Consider the following 19704-nt stretch of genomic DNA (forward strand, 5'->3'; position numbering starts at 1 on the left):
TATGAGAGCTTTTCTTAAAGGTGACCCTTTAAGGGCGGGTGGATGGTTGCGCCAAGTTATAATTAAGTCTTAAATAATAATTTAAAATTTCATTGGTGTTCCTATTCTCCCATATCCAACCTAAAACAGCACTGAACGATTCTCCGTGAAGAGACTGGCGCCCTCATACGCCTCAAAAACACTAGAACGCAGAGCTGTCACTTAAATTAACGGAAGCAAACGATTAAGACGTTTGCGGACGACTTGCTTTCCGATTGCGAAAAGTAACGGGCAATACGAGTTTACTGGCTGCCTGAAAATAAGCCATAAAATATCATAATATACCTTAGAAGTTTCAATGAGATCCTTTTAAGCATAATTCCTATATTTATGTGTGTGCCGAAATATAACATAAGTGGTGGTGTTCGAGAAGAGAGGACTTCGTGAGGAATATTTGGATCAACGGACGGCGTGCTCCTACCCATGAAAAATAAGGTCAAGTAAGTGCTGTCTTCCTTGTGCTCTGATTCCTTGTATCTTTCTTTTGTACACCAATTTACCGCAAAAAATACAGTCCACTCATTCGAAATAAAAATCTTAAATAACTTAATATAACTTGGCGCATACACACACTATATGGGCTATGCCTGAAATAAATTTTTATTATTATTATTATTATTAATTCACTGGTGACGGGACTACATTTTTATGAATGAAATGAATATCATTCATTTAATAGTAGGTACAATATTGTCAATCCCCGAACAAAACAGGAAACAGAATTTTGTCACACGAAACCGTAGAAAATTTTATTTTGTACAAGAAAAACGTTTTAATATTTATGATTTCCAAATCGTTTAGTTGACGCATCAATTTGCTCGACAGCTTTGTATCTTTGACTTGTTGGAGTAAATCGGTATTTATCGTAAAAGTTCACGTTCCTCACAATAGATGGCGAAAGAAAATTTTAACAGACTTATCCGTAGTCATTGATTACTTGCGGAGTAGTGCAAACGCGAAGCGATGGAAGACGTAAGTACCTTCGTAAACAGGATTAATTTCTATTGTTTCTGCTGTTTTGGTACATGTAATGTTGTGACGAAGTTGTGAGTTATCAAGTTTTTGTTGTTATTTTGGGGGCATTGTGATGATGGGTTTTATTGTTATTACGACGCTGATATTTACTGTTGACTACGTGGGTAGGTAAGTGCATTTTTTTTGTTCTGATAAACAGGAAGACGAAAACACTACGCCAAGCGAATGGGTGCCGTCCTGTAGCTCCGACGGCGGTAGCGGTACAGGCAGCACCTGCCTGACAGAGCTGCTGCGAAAAGCCATCGCTGGCATCTCTGTGCCATTGAAGCCAGCTGCAGTCAAGAGGCCAATTGGTGCAGCAAATTTCACGGATGCCGCATACAATTCTTCTTTGATGGAACGAGCTGGTCTGTCAAAGAGGCATTGCATGCGGCAGTCAACAATCACGGCCAAGGACCTCGCAGATTGCTATTATTTATGTAGTTTCAATTCGTTTCATACTATCATTGATAGGATTAGATTTTGTTCCCCTCTGTAACATAGTAAATATAGATGATAGATTATGCAAACACTGGTCTATTCTGTATAAGTAAATTAACGAATATAAAAACCGTGACCTATTTTTGTCTTTTACAACATGTAGATTTTTTCCGACACCGAGTGTAATAATACACAATATTTTTTTATTACTTTTACTTTTAATAATAGACATGTAGGTCGAAAACTGCTTTACTTTTCAAGGGCGATAATATAGTCTAAAAAGTCTATAATATAGCTTTTTAAAAGTCAAGCCGTTTTCGACAATTTGGGTGTATTTTACGGTGTTTTGGGCACCGCCAATTTTTCGCGGCTTGCACTTGTCGCAAAAATTCCTCCATTGTACCATGTCGGGGGAATAGTCGACACGCCTCCTTTTAGCTGGTAGCGAGTCCGCGTGGCTCTGGGCCATTCCTTTGTTATTCCTATAGGTAAAATATATCATCAATTTGTATAAGTTTTGACCTACAGAAAGTTCTGAACACACCATACGGTGACAGTATGTTGTTATTTTATTCAAGAAAGCTTAGCGTTTATAACGCAGTGATATACGAAAACGGCACACGAAATGTCTTCTGCTACTATTGGGACGAGAGCCAAGGTAACCGTGGTGCTAACGAAATGGCTACCATTTTGAGGAAATACATAACTGACCTTGATGAACGTGGGAACATAAAACGACTTCTTCTTTATTGTGACTGCTGTCCTGGTCAGAATCGTAACAAAATTATTCTGACAATGCTCCACGAAACTGTTCAACGTTGCAAAAACATTGAATCAGTTCAAATAAATTTTTTACTCACGGGGCACACATATTCATCAGTCGATTCTGCACACGCAACAATTGAAAACCAAGTTAAAAATACTACTATCTGGGCTCCATCGCAATGGTATACAGTTTTTCAGACGGCAAGAAAAATTCCAAAGAATTTTGATGTTGAGAAATTGAATCACACAGACTTCAAGAGATGGGACCTTCTCGCTGACAAATACTTCGTGGGTAATCTTGTCGGCAAGATTAGTAAAATACGAGTCGCTACTTTTAAAAAGAACCACACATCAGCAACGGTCAAATACTCGATGGACCCGGATGCATGGTTTCGTATAGAAATCGCATCAAAAACGAAGTTGCTTGATTTACCGGACTGCTATCCCAAGGTCCTGCCAATTTCAGAGCTTAAACATAAAGATTTGATGAAGCTTTGTACGGACAACAACAATAGACGAAAACAACAACTATTTTCTATTGTTCAGAATTGGAGAGTACAACAATAGGTGTTCGTTGAATACTTGCGTCACCTTCGTATTTAATTCGAGCTGGACACGTATCGCCACCAAATAGTAATTTTAGTACTTCCTCTGATCCTGGTTCAAAATTTGGTTCATTCCATATAAGTATTCTTCTTTGTACAGCATCTTGTAATGGAAATCTATCATATTTGTTGAAATTTCCAATTTGGCCATAGTTTATACATGAATGAATAACACAATCAAAAAAATAATTTTTGCCTGAATTAGGTGGTCCCACAATCGATATACAATTCTTTTTTGGTACTTTTTTGTCTATAAGATAGTATAAATTTTTCAAAAAAGTAAAAACATAATCTTTGTTTCCATCAAATTGCAACTTCAACAATTCTTCCAAAACATTTACACTGTCGCAAATGTTATAATAATAATCGCCTACACTATTCCATGGCGCTACATATATAAGTTTATTTAAAGAAATTTTTCTTGATTTTAAAAATATTTCTCGATATGTTAAGTCCACGATAGTTTGATTAACATTATGGAAACATGTAGTCAATATCGCCTTATTTTTAGGCATATATTTAAAAGGACCGTTTGTCCAATGGCCAGTGTAGAGAATATTTTTTGTAGGCGTAATTATAAAAGATTCTAAAAACCTTTCCAACCGGTTAGTGCCTTTTTCTCCACCTTTACATCTTTTAGACGAAGTATTTGTTTTGTTAATTCGTATTTCAGCTTCATTGCCAGATTGTGCACACGCGAATCCTCTCCAGAGCTCAGACCCATGCATGAGAACGTCCGCTTCGTCCAGTATTGATTTTTCCCTAATTTTACACACTCTTTGAATGGGTAGAGCTCTAACTTTATAAGCGTCGACCCACGCTCTCCCGGCGACGATATATTGATATATCCGTCGTCTTCTTTTATTAAGATATGTTGTGAGATTTTGCCAGTACTTGTGGTCAAGGAGTGAGCTCGAGCATGATTGGCGACCATAGATGAAAAGTCGTCTTCGGTTGGTGAGTCCTCGTTCTCGCTCTCCGACGATGGTTTCCTCAACTTGCGCTTCGTCGGCGGAGCTATGTCCACTTCTGGTTCGCTTTCCTCTTCCACAGTCTTTTTCTGTGCGTTTCGCTGTTGTTGAAACAGGGATCCCACTTCGTATTCCTCCACGTCCGAATTCCATTCCACTATTTTCCGCTTCGAAGAGCGAGAGTTCTCCTTCTGGAACATCGCTGATTTGGGAACTCGCCCATCGGTTGATTTCTTCGGCGTCGCTGGTATCTGTAACATAGTCTCGTATTCTTTGGATGTGGACGCACCGGCATGTTGATCCCGAGTATGAGCAGTCATGGATGACATGGAGATGTTTTTCATGTTCGGCAATGATGAATATTCCCGGGATGTTGTATTCTCCACCTCCACTTCGTCCATCGATTCTTGTCGCTCTTCTAATTCCATAAGAACTGTTGAGTAATGGTCGAATAATTGATTCCCTAAATCGTTTGCCCAAACCATCGATTGGAGCTTCCCATATGTCGTGGATAATCCTTCGTTTACACACCACTCCTCGAAAGTATTGAAGGAACAATTTGTTAAGTCCATCTTTTGTGTTTTCATGTGAATGAAAAATTCCTTCATTATCTTCTGCAGAGTCTGACCCACATTGAATAGGTTCATATTCTTGTCTTTCAATGCGGCGTCGTTTACTGCTTTCAAAAACGGCTTCATCACTCTCAACGTACTTCCGCTTTGCCAGAAATTGTTTAACCATTTTATTAAACCGTTGTTCATAATTGTTTTCTTCTGAGATGTCGATAAAGTTTTTCCTTTCGTACTCTTCTTTTTCTTGTTTACATCGTTCACTTCCAGAACATATTGAGTATTCTGGCCCAACAAATTCTCCGTTGTTTCCTCCGCTCCTTCGTTTAAGGCCACAATTTTCACACAATCGTCCTCGTCGTTTAATATATTTTGTGATTCTACGTTGCTCGACATCTTTTTTATTAAACACTAAAAATTCTGATAATGAATCTATCTTGAAGTCTTCACTCGACCGAAGCTTGAAAGCGAATGGCAACAGAGCCCGGTAAACGTCTTTTTATAACTAGCCAGATTTTTAATCTGCCTATACCTCACCACCGCCACACCAACACAAATTATTCTCAATACAACATCCCGGGAATATTCATCATTGCCGAACATGAAAAACATCTCCATGTCATCCATGACTGCTCATACTCGGGATCAACATGCCGGTGCGTCCACATCCAAAGAATACGAGACTATGTTACAGATACCAGCGACGCCGAAGAAATCAACCGATGGGCGAGTTCCCAAATCAGCGATGTTCCAGAAGGAGAACTCTCGCTCTTCGAAGCGGAAAATAGTGGAATGGAATTCGGACGTGGAGGAATACGAAGTGGGATCCCTGTTTCAACAACAGCGAAACGCACAGAAAAAGACTGTGGAAGAGGAAAGCGAACCAGAAGTGGACATAGCTCCGCCGACGAAGCGCAAGTTGAGGAAACCATCGTCGGAGAGCGAGAACGAGGACTCACCAACCGAAGACGACTTTTCATCTATGGTCGCCAATCATGCTCGAGCTCACTCCTTGACCACAAGTACTGGCAAAATCTCACAACATATCTTAATAAAAGAAGACGACGGATATATCAATATATCGTCGCCGGGAGAGCGTGGGTCGACGCTTATAAAGTTAGAGCTCTACCCATTCAAAGAGTGTGTAAAATTAGGGAAAAATCAATACTGGACGAAGCGGACGTTCTCATGCATGGGTCTGAGCTCTGGAGAGGATTCGCGTGTGCACAATCTGGCAATGAAGCTGAAATACGAATTAACAAAACAAATACTTCGTCTAAAAGATGTAAAGGTGGAGAAAAAGGCACTAACCGGTTGGAAAGGTTTTTAGAATCTTTTATAATTACGCCTACAAAAAATATTCTTTACACTGGCCATTGGACAAACGGTCCATTTAAATATATGCCTAAAAATAAAGCGATATTGACTACATGTTTCCATAATGTTAATCAAACTATCGTGGACTTAACATATCGAGAAATATTTTTAAAATCAAGAAAAATTTCTTTAAATAAACTTATATATGTAGCGCCATGGAATAGTGTAGGCGATTATTATTATAACATTTGCGACAGTGTAAATGTTTTGGAAGAATTGTTGAAGTTGCAATTTGATGGAAACAAAGATTATGTTTTTACTTTTTTGAAAAATTTATACTATCTTATAGACAAAAAAGTACCAAAAAAGAATTGTATATCGATTGTGGGACCACCTAATTCAGGCAAAAATTATTTTTTTGATTGTGTTATTCATTCATGTATAAACTATGGCCAAATTGGAAATTTCAACAAATATGATAGATTTCCATTACAAGATGCTGTACAAAGAAGAATACTTATATGGAATGAACCAAATTTTGAACCAGGATCAGAGGAAGTACTAAAATTACTATTTGGTGGCGATACGTGTCCAGCTCGAATTAAATACGAAGGTGACGCAAGTATTCAACGAACACCTATTGTTGTACTCTCCAACACCGATGTCATCCCTAATTCGGCAGCGTTTGAAAGTCGTGTGTGGAAATATACTTGGAAGCAAGCGGGTTTCTTAAAATATGTAACGAAGAAACCGCATCCTTTATCTATGTTCTATTTAATGTTAAAACATCGTATTTTAAGTCGTAAGAATTTTAACTTTGAAAAATGGGAAAAGGATATTTTAAATAAAAAATAAATGTATGGTTTTACAAATATATTTTCTGTTTTATTAACATAATGCCCTACACTTTCCTTATCACTAGGTTTAATAACAATGTTATCTGCGTTACTAATGGTATTGTTCGAACCGGTCGTTATCGCTGTGCTCTGATTGGCTCTAGGTACATTGTGGTTTACAATAACAATGTTATCATATAACACTTTGGGAATATTCCGTTTGATAAAAAAATCTAATTGATTCGATAGAATATCAACCTTATATTGTAAAGATTTAAGGTTATTCTCAATTGATAAAATTTCATTGTCACAAGTACATTTATTAATTGTTTTTGTAAGCAATAATGAAGGGTTCGGTTCGTTAATAACAATAAATTTTAAATAAGCTATTAAATACCATAAACGCGATTCTTTAGTATTAGATTCAAGATTTAAAATAAAATCGTAAGTATATAATAAATCTTGACCATATGAATTCCACCAGTTAATTAATTCTTTATATCTACCACCTACTTTATTCCAATAACAATTAGTTGGTGCTATATAAAGAGTTTTACGTTTATATAAACAATCTTGATAGTTTCTAAAATCACCAGATATATATTGTTCAACATTAAATATATTCGATAATACAGAATCAAAGTTACGTCTAACAATAGTACTTGAATCTTGTGGTAAAGTATACCAAATATGATTAATAACACACCTTTCAAAATTATTCTGTTTGGTAATCGTCAAACTGTTCATAGCTGTAGAGGTCAAATTCGTCATCTCCGGATTCAATCGATACAGGCACTATTCGGCCTTGTTTTTCCCGATGGTGTCTATTATCGTTTTCAATGCCTGTTCGTTGAAGTCGCTTTGCCAAATTTGATCTGGGACTGGCTGGTCCGCTACGAACCCGTTTTCCTTTAAGTGAAACGTTGTCGGTTCTCCCGACCATTCTAGACTCTGGTCGCTCTCGCTCGACTCTACCAGCTGTAGTAGCAGTAACGCCAAATACATGAGCACCATACCCTTGGAATCCTTTTTCTTTATTAATAAAGAATTTGACATCTTCTGGCCATTCATATGGATCACCTTTGGTACACATCGATTCCATATCAAATTCCACATCACAATGCGTATAACTAACCGTGTATAACGAAGAATTCAAAAAGTTGGCAGCTTCAGTAGCTGGATTTAGAGCGGGCGTTGCCAAAATTCTGTTGCCAAAAGTACTGATAATGGACTATCGAACTATCGTGCCGCGAAGCGGCACATGATAATGTTCATGATAATGTCCATTATCAGTACTGAGAATAATTTGTGTTGGTGTGGCGGTGGTGAGGTATAGGCAGATTAAAAATCTGGCTAGTTATAAAATTTGTTTACCGGGTCCTGTTCGAGCGGCGTGACGTCACTCTTAGTATATAAAGGGTGTAAATTGTTAGTGCGAAACAAATGCCACCCATCCGCGGTGTTCATAAAGGACAAAAACGTTACGGTGAACTACAAAAGGCATATAGTCGTGCGTGGAGAAATTTATCTGCTGCAGAACGATCACAATTTGTGTCTTATAATCACTGGCGAGCAAGTGATGCTGGAAAAGCGGTTAAAAGGAATTTTGACGCAGCCTTCAGTGGATCCAATACCGCCAATCCCGGACACGACGGTGAGCCCTCTACCTCCAGACAACGGACCGATAATAACGACGACGACGACGCTTACAATTTGGACGATTTATTTAATAATATTGATTGGGATAATTTCCCAGATCCTGCTATGGCAGATATACAAAATAATTTGCCTCAGGCTCCTTCTGCCTCGTCGGTCGCTCCGGGAGGTAGTGCGCAGGAGCCTATGGATACCGAACAATTGGGATCAAATAGCGGAGGATCAAGAGGAGGTGTTACTACTGCGACGGGATCTGGGATAGCAAAGATTGTACCAAATCCAAAATTGAAAGTATTGCATCTTTCATTTACTAAAAAATGGTTTCAATATACATATGGGTATGCACATACCAATTTAAATGGAAAAGAGCTTTTAAGAGTTTTAACTCCATACGCTTATTATCCAGTCGATTGGGTACCATGGTATTTATCACCACAAGAATTTATGTCATTACCATTCAATTCTAAAATTGTAAAAGTGTCTACTGATATTCATTTATTGGGTACAAGAACAGCTTTTGATCATGGTACAACGTTATCTGGAACTGCTACTACAGAATATGTACCAATAATAAAATATTGTATAGGACTCAATAATAAGATATATTTGGTTTACACAATTATGAACAACGGTTTAATAAAATGGTTAAACAATTTCTGGCAAAGCGGAAGTACGTTGAGAGTGATGAAGCCGTTTTTGAAAGCAGTAAACGACGCCGCATTGAAAGACAAGAATATGAACCTATTCAATGTGGGTCAGACTCTGCAGAAGATAATGAAGGAATTTTTCATTCACATGAAAACACAAAAGATGGACTTAACAAATTGTTCCTTCAATACTTTCGAGGAGTGGTGTGTAAACGAAGGATTATCCACGACATATGGGAAGCTCCAATCGATGGTTTGGGCAAACGATTTAGGGAATCAATTATTCGACCATTACTCAACAGTTCTTATGGAATTAGAAGAGCGACAAGAATCGATGGACGAAGTGGAGGTGGAGAATACAACATCCCGGGAATATTCATCATTGCCGAACATGAAAAACATCTCCATGTCATCCATGACTGCTCATACTCGGGATCAACATGCCGGTGCGTCCACATCCAAAGAATACGAGACTATGTTACAGATACCAGCGACGCCGAAGAAATCAACCGATGGGCGAGTTCCCAAATCAGCGATGTTCCAGAAGGAGAACTCTCGCTCTTCGAAGCGGAAAATAGTGGAATGGAATTCGGACGTGGAGGAATACGAAGTGGGATCCCTGTTTCAACAACAGCGAAACGCACAGAAAAAGACTGTGGAAGAGGAAAGCGAACCAGAAGTGGACATAGCTCCGCCGACGAAGCGCAAGTTGAGGAAACCATCGTCGGAGAGCGAGAACGAGGACTCACCAACCGAAGACGACTTTTCATCTATGGTCGCCAATCATGCTCGAGCTCACTCCTTGACCACAAGTACTGGCAAAATCTCACAACATATCTTAATAAAAGAAGACGACGGATATATCAATATATCGTCGCCGGGAGAGCGTGGGTCGACGCTTATAAAGTTAGAGCTCTACCCATTCAAAGAGTGTGTAAAATTAGGGAAAAATCAATACTGGACGAAGCGGACGTTCTCATGCATGGGTCTGAGCTCTGGAGAGGATTCGCGTGTGCACAATCTGGCAATGAAGCTGAAATACGAATTAACAAAACAAATACTTCGTCTAAAAGATGTAAAGGTGGAGAAAAAGGCACTAACCGGTTGGAAAGGTTTTTAGAATCTTTTATAATTACGCCTACAAAAAATATTCTTTACACTGGCCATTGGACAAACGGTCCATTTAAATATATGCCTAAAAATAAAGCGATATTGACTACATGTTTCCATAATGTTAATCAAACTATCGTGGACTTAACATATCGAGAAATATTTTTAAAATCAAGAAAAATTTCTTTAAATAAACTTATATATGTAGCGCCATGGAATAGTGTAGGCGATTATTATTATAACATTTGCGACAGTGTAAATGTTTTGGAAGAATTGTTGAAGTTGCAATTTGATGGAAACAAAGATTATGTTTTTACTTTTTTGAAAAATTTATACTATCTTATAGACAAAAAAGTACCAAAAAAGAATTGTATATCGATTGTGGGACCACCTAATTCAGGCAAAAATTATTTTTTTGATTGTGTTATTCATTCATGTATAAACTATGGCCAAATTGGAAATTTCAACAAATATGATAGATTTCCATTACAAGATGCTGTACAAAGAAGAATACTTATCAAATACTCGATGGACCCGGATGCATGGTTTCGTATAGAAATCGCATCAAAAACGAAGTTGCTTGATTTACCGGACTGCTATCCCAAGGTCCTGCCAATTTCAGAGCTTAAACATAAAGATTTGATGAAGCTTTGTACGGACAAAGTTATACCTCAATAGTTTCAGGCAGAGTACTTAAATCTAACATTCAGTAAAAAGACAAAAGACTGTTTGACCGAATCTGATATCGAAGATGAGGGAGATCAATAGTATTAACACTCTCACCGCCATACGGTCCGCCGGCGGGACGTATCTTTTCGAGTAGAGTACGCCATCTATATGTTGCACTTGGCAAGATCAGCAGGCCATACGGGCCGCCGGCGTACCGAATCTTTCGCGCCAAAATCTAACAAAATTTCCGTTATAACTTAAAACAATTATCGACTCTGTCACGCCACACTAGTAAACAATCATTAGCCCGCCGGCCGCCCGCACGGCTTGTAACGGTCGCATTTTGGCGCGCGTTTTGTGGAATTTCATCGTTTTATTGTGAATTTCTTCCATTTAATTATTATGTCGGACTCAGAAGATGACCCAGACTACCAGCCACCTACAGACGAAGAATCGGAAAGCATGTGCACGTATTCTGATGCAACTTCATCTGAAGAAAGCGTAGAATTATCCACCAGTCACCAACATCAACATTCTTCAGAAGCCATACCATGTCGGAGCATACCGAATTCGAGCTGGAATATACCGTTATCAGATGGTTCAAGAAAAAAACAGTTTCCGTTTACTGTTGACCCAGGCATGAAAAACATTGGTTCAGATTGTCAAACTGAATTAGACTTTTTATTTTTATTTTTGGATAATGAGATTATTGATTTAATGGTACGAATGACTAATTCATACGCAATAAAAACACAAATACTCAAACGTGTAACACGAAACAGTCGGTTGTCTAAGTGGAACGATTGTGATGCTGCCGAAATGAAGAAATTTCTCGGGCTACTGATTTGGATGGGGCTCAAAAAACTGCCAAAAATTAGTGATTATTGGAGTACAGACGTATTATATGAAAACAATGTTGCAAAAAGAGTAATGAGTAGAAACCGATTCGAATTATTACTTCGATGTTGGCATTTCGAAGATGCTTATTATATTGGCATGACGGGAACAGATCGACTCATAAAAATAAGACGCTTCGTCGAGATCCTTTCAAAAAAATTTGGCCAATACAAAACACCTGGAGAGTTTCTTACCGTTGATGAAACAATGGTAGCTTTTCGTGGCCGGATCGCTTTTATGCAATACATACCTGGAAAACGACATAAGTATGGCATAAAATTATTTAAAATTTGCGACGACGATGGATATACCTATGACTTGATTGTATATGAAGGCAAAAGGACCACTTCAACCACACAAAACGTATCCAGTGAAATAGTCATGAAACTCAGTGATCAATATCTGAATGCTGGAAGAAGTATCGTTACTGATAATTACTATACAAGTGTCACTTTGGCTAATAGTTTACTCCAAAAAAGCACCCATTTGTTGGGGACTCTAAGAAAAAATAGAAAAGGGCTACCAAAAGAATTATTGAAAGAGAAACTAAAGAAAGGCGAGACCTGTGTTATGGAAAATAATGACGGAGTGTTAATTCTACGATGGAAAGACAAGCGTGATGTGTTGGCTCTATCAACTCGGCATACACCTAGTTTTGTCAGCGTGCGCAGCAAGAGAAACCGCAATAAAGTGACTATGAAACCAACGCTGATAGCGGACTATAATCGTCATAAATGTGCTATTGACTACTCAGATCAGATGGGTAGTTATTGTAACCCTGCAAGGAGAAGCTTGCGTTGGTTTCAGAAATTGGCCATAGAGCTTTTATTTAGCACATCACTAATCAATGCCTTTATTTTGTTCAAAAATTCGAAAAACCTAACATCTAAAAAATATACCATAACCACATTCAAAGAAAATATTTGCCGTACATTGATGGGTCTTGATCAACAAAGAAGACAAGGTCGAATTAACCAGGACTGCTCAGCTGGACACCGATTTGGAAAGTCAACGTTGGTCGATCAGCGTAACAGAATAGTAAGAAGAAGATGCATCCACTGCTATGAAAAGAAGAGAGAAGAAGGTTTGACCAGTGTAGAAGCATGTAAAGTAACAAAGAAAGTAAATACAGTGTGCTTACTTTGTCCTTCAAATCCTAGTGTGTGCTCTGAATGCTTTGCTAACTTCCATAGCGCTATTGTAAGGCAGTAATAATGTAATAAAACATTTTTCTTTCATTTAAAATAGCTTTTTTATTTCTGTAATAAACCCCCAGAAATCCTATAAATTTTAAGATAGAGCAATTTTTTTTTTTTTAAATTGTAGGTATAAAAGTAAATTTTGTGTCTGGTTGCTTCACTTTTCTGTAATAGCAGGCCACGCACTACAAAATTAATATGAAATCACGAGGTCGTAGCGGACCGCACGGCCTGCTAGTAAAAATACATTGTGAGCCCGCCAGCCGCCCGTACGGCCTGGTAAACTCGTTAAACATTTTTCACCGCGGCCTGCACTGGTGGGCAAAGATGCGGCCGCCGGTAGACCGCATGGCCTGTAACGCTGAAAAAATCTATATATGGATGGCGGTGAGAGTGTTAAAGTGATGATGTTGTTTTAACCCCAGACGCAAAAATGACAGGGTGTCTGTCTGTCGTCTGTCTGTCTGTGTATGTGTCTTTCTGTGGCATCGTTGCTCCCGAAAGGATCAATCAACCGATTTCGATTTAGATTTTTTTGCTTAAAATGTGAATTATTGGAGAGTGTTATTATGGATTACAGTTTTTTTCACAACTACCTCAATATGTATATCAAATAAAAGGGCTTGAGTAGCAGAACACAATACACTATAAAAAATTAAATCCAAGATGGCAACCGCTGCTAAATGACTGATAACCTAAGTCGGGGGTTTTTAAATGTTTAATTTTGAGGGGCTTTCTCAAAATATAAAGATAATACTTTAAAATTAAGAAGACTGATTAAGAAAAGCTGTGATTTTTAATGTTGATCTCGAAGCTATAAAGAAAAAAAAAATACCAATGATAATTGAACTAAGACTGACCTATTCAATGTGATATACTAAGTAGGTATAAAACTTCTGTACAGCATAAACATTTCATAATAAGAAAGTCTATTAACAAGTTAATAATTTCTTAAGCTGAAATGAGTGGTACGGAAATAGAAATTTTGAAATGAATAGTAGATATTAAGCGTTCTTAGTTGAAAGTGAAAACAATTTTTTATAGTCCTTTGTTCCCATGTTTCTTGAAACGTTGTTGTTTGACAAAGATACCATGTTTTGTTTAACGGTGCCTTTTAATTTTAAGTTGCGAAGCTGTCTTTATTTTTGTATAATGTTTATTACTTTTTTAAATGTTAACACTTTCTGTCAAATGTTAACACTTTCTGTCAAATGTTAACACTTTCTGTCAAATGTTGACAGCGTTATGAAAGAACAGTGTTTTAGCTAAAATAGGTTGATTAAGCGATTCGTGTTTTTATTAGTAAGGGGGTTAATTTTGAATTTTCTTGATTAAAAAGTATTAACAAAAACTCATTTTTTATTTCAAACAACATCACACTATCTGCTCGTTAGTAAATATGAAATGACGAGCTATATCTTTTAAATCTACCATTTAGTGCAAAATTATAGCAGGGTATACTGTAATAGGCTTCTTAGTAAGATAGATCCGTAGTATGTTTCTGTGTAAATTTACTCCCAAGCAATTTCACCCTACTTTAAATTCAAAAAATTCAAAATTCAAAATTCATTTATTTCAAGTAGGCCACTAAATAAGCATAAATAAGCCAATAAATAAGCACTTTTGAAACGTCAAGTCTGTCTGTTTGTAGTGATTCTACCACCGGTTCGGAAGGCAGATTCTACCGAGAAGAAGCCGGCAAGAAACTCAGCAGTTGCTCTTTTCCAACATCAACAATTTACATTTTGCATTTTAACATTCATTTTTCTATCTTGTGAGAGCTGAAAGCGGAGCCGGATGCTTCCAAGCAACCTTGTCATTAGAAGTACATTTAGAAGTTAGAGACCCAATTACAGTGTCGTGTAATATCTGTTTTAGATATTTTCCTGATGAAGGATTGTGTTGGTTGCGCTACTTCATTATTTTTGAGGTGGCTTTTCATCCATATTTTTTTGCTTCGTAGCGACATTGTGTGTTACTAATGTCTTATATCCTGGTATTGTTTTGAATGCCGACTGTTTCTTGTGCCCTATTATCTTTTATACAACCACTATGAAAAGTATCTTATCCTTCTTTTCCTATAATATTGATTGAACGGTCTAGTCGCTTATACCCTTTTACCTTGCAAAATGATAAATTGGAATGTCGCATATGCTTCTTATCCTTTAATATTTGATTTTGTCATTTGTATCTTATGCCATATTTCATCATTCAAAAATTAAAAGCTGTGGTAATAAGCGACAAAAACTACTTTGAATAACGTCAAATCACTAAAACTAAGAATACCAGTAACTGTTCCATTTCTATCTGATTTTATAACTGTTTCACTTTTCACAATATCTTAATAAATGACTAAAATACGTCAGTTTTTCTAAAATTTAAAACTTTGAACGGCTCTCCTGAACATTTCATCTTTTGTCGCTTATACCCTATTTCCTTTTAACCGTCAATATGGTACCAGGCTAACCTGTAACGGGTATGGCTGTTATGAGCATTTCTCATTTTTTTTGCCATAACCCATTTGTGGAATGTCCCACGAAATTGTAGATTAATATGTTTTATGTATTAATGTATTTCTTAAATCTGTTTTGTTTAGACGCCTATTTACTATCAGAATTCACATGGAATATTATAATATTTTATATAAACACATAATATTTCATAAAAATCAGCTAATTACAAAACATCAAAATACGAAATGTATGAAAATTCGTATGTCCCATTCTACAATCCGATATTTCTAACTTAATTATTTTGATAAAATTGACAGAAATTAACAAAATTTTGCTTTTAAGCCGTTTTGCTATTTAACAAGGTCTATATTACATTGGTTTTTTTAGTAATCTATTATAACTTCAATGGCTAAAAATGGAAAACAAGTTTGTCCCAGAAAAAGTTCCAAAAATGGATTTCTGTTTTTGTTACCTATTAGATATATTTTTAGGTTAAAATTGTCCTTTATGTAACCAATATATTGAATCTGGCAACCCTACAGGTGTCATTGCGTGCGTCATAATAATTGATGTGTGTCAGTTGCCGTTCCGACGTCTGTTGCGAGTCACGTACTCCAGTAAAAAGTGAATCTTGTTCCGGTGTTTGTAACTGCTGTTTTAAAGGTAAGTTGAAAATATCATTACTTTTTTTATCATATTATAATAGTTAGTAACATACACTACAATCTGGCGTATAAATTATACAAGTCACTTAAGTTTTTACCTTTACAATAATTTTTGAAATAATTAAGTAAGGTCAGGTTGGGGAAGACCGTCTACAAGGCAAGACGGTCTGAGCGTAATAACTTCCCTTTTTTAATAGCTACACAACTTTCATTATCAGTCGGTAAAACAGTATCATAGTTTGGTTCGAATTTGTAATCATAGATGTCGCTAGCAATACTATGGTGGGAGAAAATAAGCAGCCATTTTTTTCGCGTTTTGAAGCAGAGATTAAAATAAAAAGTGACACGTGTTGACGAAAAAATAAAAAAAAAGACTTTCATGATTGAGATTCTTACAACAAAGTGATTGAGTAAGTATTTAATTTGCACTTTTATAAAATTTACGTGTTAGATAGCTCAAAACACCTTTAGTTTTGGCATAATCTGCAGTGGAATATTTATAACCTAAACACTTCCTAGTTGGGAAGATCGTCTGGGTGGCATAAGGCAAGACCGTCATATGCCGGTCTTGCCTTCAGGAAGAGGTCGCCAACCTTTTTTGCAGGAATCATTTTACACACGGACCCGGACCAAACAAAGTACGAAATACGTGTCAGATTCGAAAGGATCTAAACTCCAATCACTAATCTCATATTTATTTTGTAGACAAATAAATAACATTTGTCAATACAAAAAATATGAACAGTATGAATGTTAAAATCATAGTCATTTATTGTCTTAATTTAATTAATTAAATTAATAATTTAAAGAGTTGTTATTCGAGTTTATGTCAAGATCACTGTAACATGTTTTTATACAGGCAGGTGAGTTTTACTGATGACTTGTTTTTTTTCCAGTGAGTTCCGCTTAAAATTTAATAATGGTGAGTAACTATAAGCGCAAAACTGAAAGAGGGTCATACTCGAAAGAAAAATTGAAAGAAGCGGCAGAAGCTGTTAGAAATGGAAGTCTTAGTGGATATAAAGCTTCCCAGCTGTTTAACATTCCCCGGATGACAATAATGGATTGCGTGAACCAAAGAAGAAATAAGTCAAACACTCTGCGAAGAAATACGACCTTAGGTACAGAAGCTGAAACTATGTTGGCTAATGGCTTAAATTGATGGAAAAACATGGCTTTGGGCTAAGCCGGAAGGAACTGCTAGAAACGGTTGGCGAATACGTGCAGAAAAACAAAATCTTTACAAATTTTAAAAATGGGATTCCAGGTCAAACGCGGTTTGCTGGATTCAAAAACCGCCACAATTTGTCGATCAAAAAACCACAAGCCGTCGAATATGCAAGAAAAAAGGCAATTGATCCATTTATTGTGTACCCGTATTTTGATCTTCTTAAAAATACACTGGAAGAATTAAATTTAAGAGATAAGCCCGAAGCAATTTGGAACATGGATGAGACCAGTTTTTCTAAAGATCCTGAAAAGACAAAAACTGTCGGCGCCGAAGGCCATGCATCCACGAGAGTGATTGCTTCCCCAGGCCGAGACAATACGACAGTTTTGCTTTGCGGAAATGCACGCGGGGAAAAGGCGCCTCCTATGATCATATACAAAGGAAAAAACGTATGGGACTCGTGGGTATCTCCAGACGCCTATCCAAGCACATCCTACGCGGCTACAGACAATGGCTGGATGGAGTCCGAAATATTTGAACAATATTTCATCAAGACTTTTTTGCCCACCATTGGAAATCAACGTCCAATTTTACTTATATACGACGGGCACGCAACTCATGTCGGATTAAACATAATCATGAAGGCTCGTGAAGCAGGCGTTACAATACTGAAATTGCCTGCGCACACAAGCCATGTATTGCAACCACTGGACGTAGCAGTCATGAAGTCGTTTAAAGACAAGTGGGACAGTTTGCTTGTTAAAGAACAGCGATTAAATGTGGGAGTCCCACTACCAAAAGCAAAATTTGCTCAACTGATAGGAGAAGTTTGGAAGGAAATTGATGGGCAAGTTTTAAAAAGTGGTTTTCGCAAGACAGGAATCTTCCCATACAATGTTGACGAAATTGCAGAAAAGAATTTCGATTCGTTAAAACTTCAACGTTGGCGACAACATTTAGCGACAACTGCTTCTGGAAATTCAGTGACAGCCGCTACAAAAAATTCAGAAACAATCGTTGCAAAAACTCCCAAGAGCCTGTTGGTATTGGCTCTCGATATCGCAACAGAAGCTTTACCTGAAAAACCAGAAAAAACTACACCAAAAATAAAGATACTGGAAAACAAAATTGTGTCATTTGAAGATCTACTACTGCTAAAAGTAAAAGCTGGTAACAACGAAACAGTAAAACGGCGCAAAATGGCACCAGGTGCCGAAGTGATAAAAAAGATGTACTCAAGCGGAAAATTGAACTACAAAGTAAAGTTATCAAAAAAGAAAACAGAGAAAAGAAAATGAATGAAAAGAATAAGGAGAAAAAAAATTGTGACAGTGGAAATGAAAATGGAGAAAAGAAAACAAATGAAAAGAATATGAAGAAAAAGAAAAGTGACAGTCAAAATAAAAACGGAAAGAAGACAAGAAATGAAAAGAATATGAAGGATAAGAATTGTGACAATCAAAAGGAAAACAGACAGAAGAAAATAAATGAACCTAAAGTTAAGAAAAAGAAACGGTCTAAAGTAATAACCCCAGACACAAGTGTTTCAGACTGTTTTAGTGTATACAGTGATTCCGACGATTGTGAAGATAATTTTCTTTTAAACATGATGGAATCGAAAACAATAAAAGAGACTGAAAATGAGAAAAGTCAAACAAAACCAGTAACAGTTCTGATAAAGAAAACAAAGTGGGAATGGAAGACAGTGACACAATGAACGAGATGGAAAATCCAGAAGATGAAAACTATTTTGCAATAAATTCTGATAAAGGAAGCAAAGTGGCGATGGAAGGCAGTATCATACCAGAGAAGGGGAACGAGATGGAAAATTCACAAGATGAAAATACTCTTGCAATAAATGATCATGTATTGGTAAGATATTACAGCCGCAAAGATATAACACGCTACCAATTCTTGAATCTACAAATGCTAACTGCATGGATCACGACTCCTGTATTATAGATTTTAACATTAATACTGACTTGCCAATTATTTGCATTGAAGATGACGATCTACCACAACAATCAGATGAAAAAAACGAAATTAAAAATTACGGCTGCTAAAAAAGTATTGAAAGTAATAAAGAAAACAGAAAAACTTATGATTAACGATGTTATCGTATCAAACAGAACCATATCCTACAATTTCAAAAAATCGTTTAGATTCAGGCACAGTCTCTAAAATTGAGCGTATAAAGAAATAGTCATTGACTTCTGTTGTGACACGTAAAGTAACGTGTAGTAAATGTAAAAATCCCTTACCAATGTACAATTTAATAAAATGTATGAGTTGTAAAAAGTTCTTCTGTTTAACGTGCACAGAAGGCCAATCTTACTTTGATTTTATTTGTAATTTCTGTTTTGGAGTGGATTAGGCTCGTGATTTAGGCAGATATTATATATACCTATCATGTATCATGTATAATTTATGAAATTTCATGTTTGAGTGCATAATATTGTTTTTTTTATACGTCTGCCTGAAAAAAGGAGTAGGTACATATTATATTGTTTTCAGGGTTCATATATGTAAGTGAGTTTGTATATTCCACCATAGCTTCTATACGCCTGAACCGATTTTGATAAATGAGGTAGCGTTAGAATCCCTAGCTTATTCCGGGTGACATAGGCTAGTAAAATTTAAAAAAATTATGGGGTGACCATGGTCCCGCATTAAAGACTAA

General features: G+C 36.8%; 1 protein-coding gene across 1 annotated transcript; it reads left to right on the forward strand.

The window, feature by feature from the left end:
* Window positions 1-729: 729 nt before the first annotated feature.
* LOC120635389 lies at window positions 730-1674 on the forward strand. Its single transcript, XM_039906396.1, has 2 exons — window positions 730-1011; window positions 1214-1674. Exons 1-2 carry the CDS (start codon window positions 1003-1005, stop codon window positions 1550-1552), a joined length of 348 nt encoding a protein of 115 aa, XP_039762330.1. The 5' UTR covers window positions 730-1002; the 3' UTR covers window positions 1553-1674.
* The last annotated feature ends 18030 nt before the right edge of the window (window positions 1675-19704 follow it).

Source organism: Pararge aegeria, chromosome 26 (genome assembly GCF_905163445.1).
Source record: "Pararge aegeria chromosome 26, ilParAegt1.1, whole genome shotgun sequence".
Taxonomy (NCBI): domain Eukaryota; kingdom Metazoa; phylum Arthropoda; class Insecta; order Lepidoptera; family Nymphalidae; genus Pararge; species Pararge aegeria.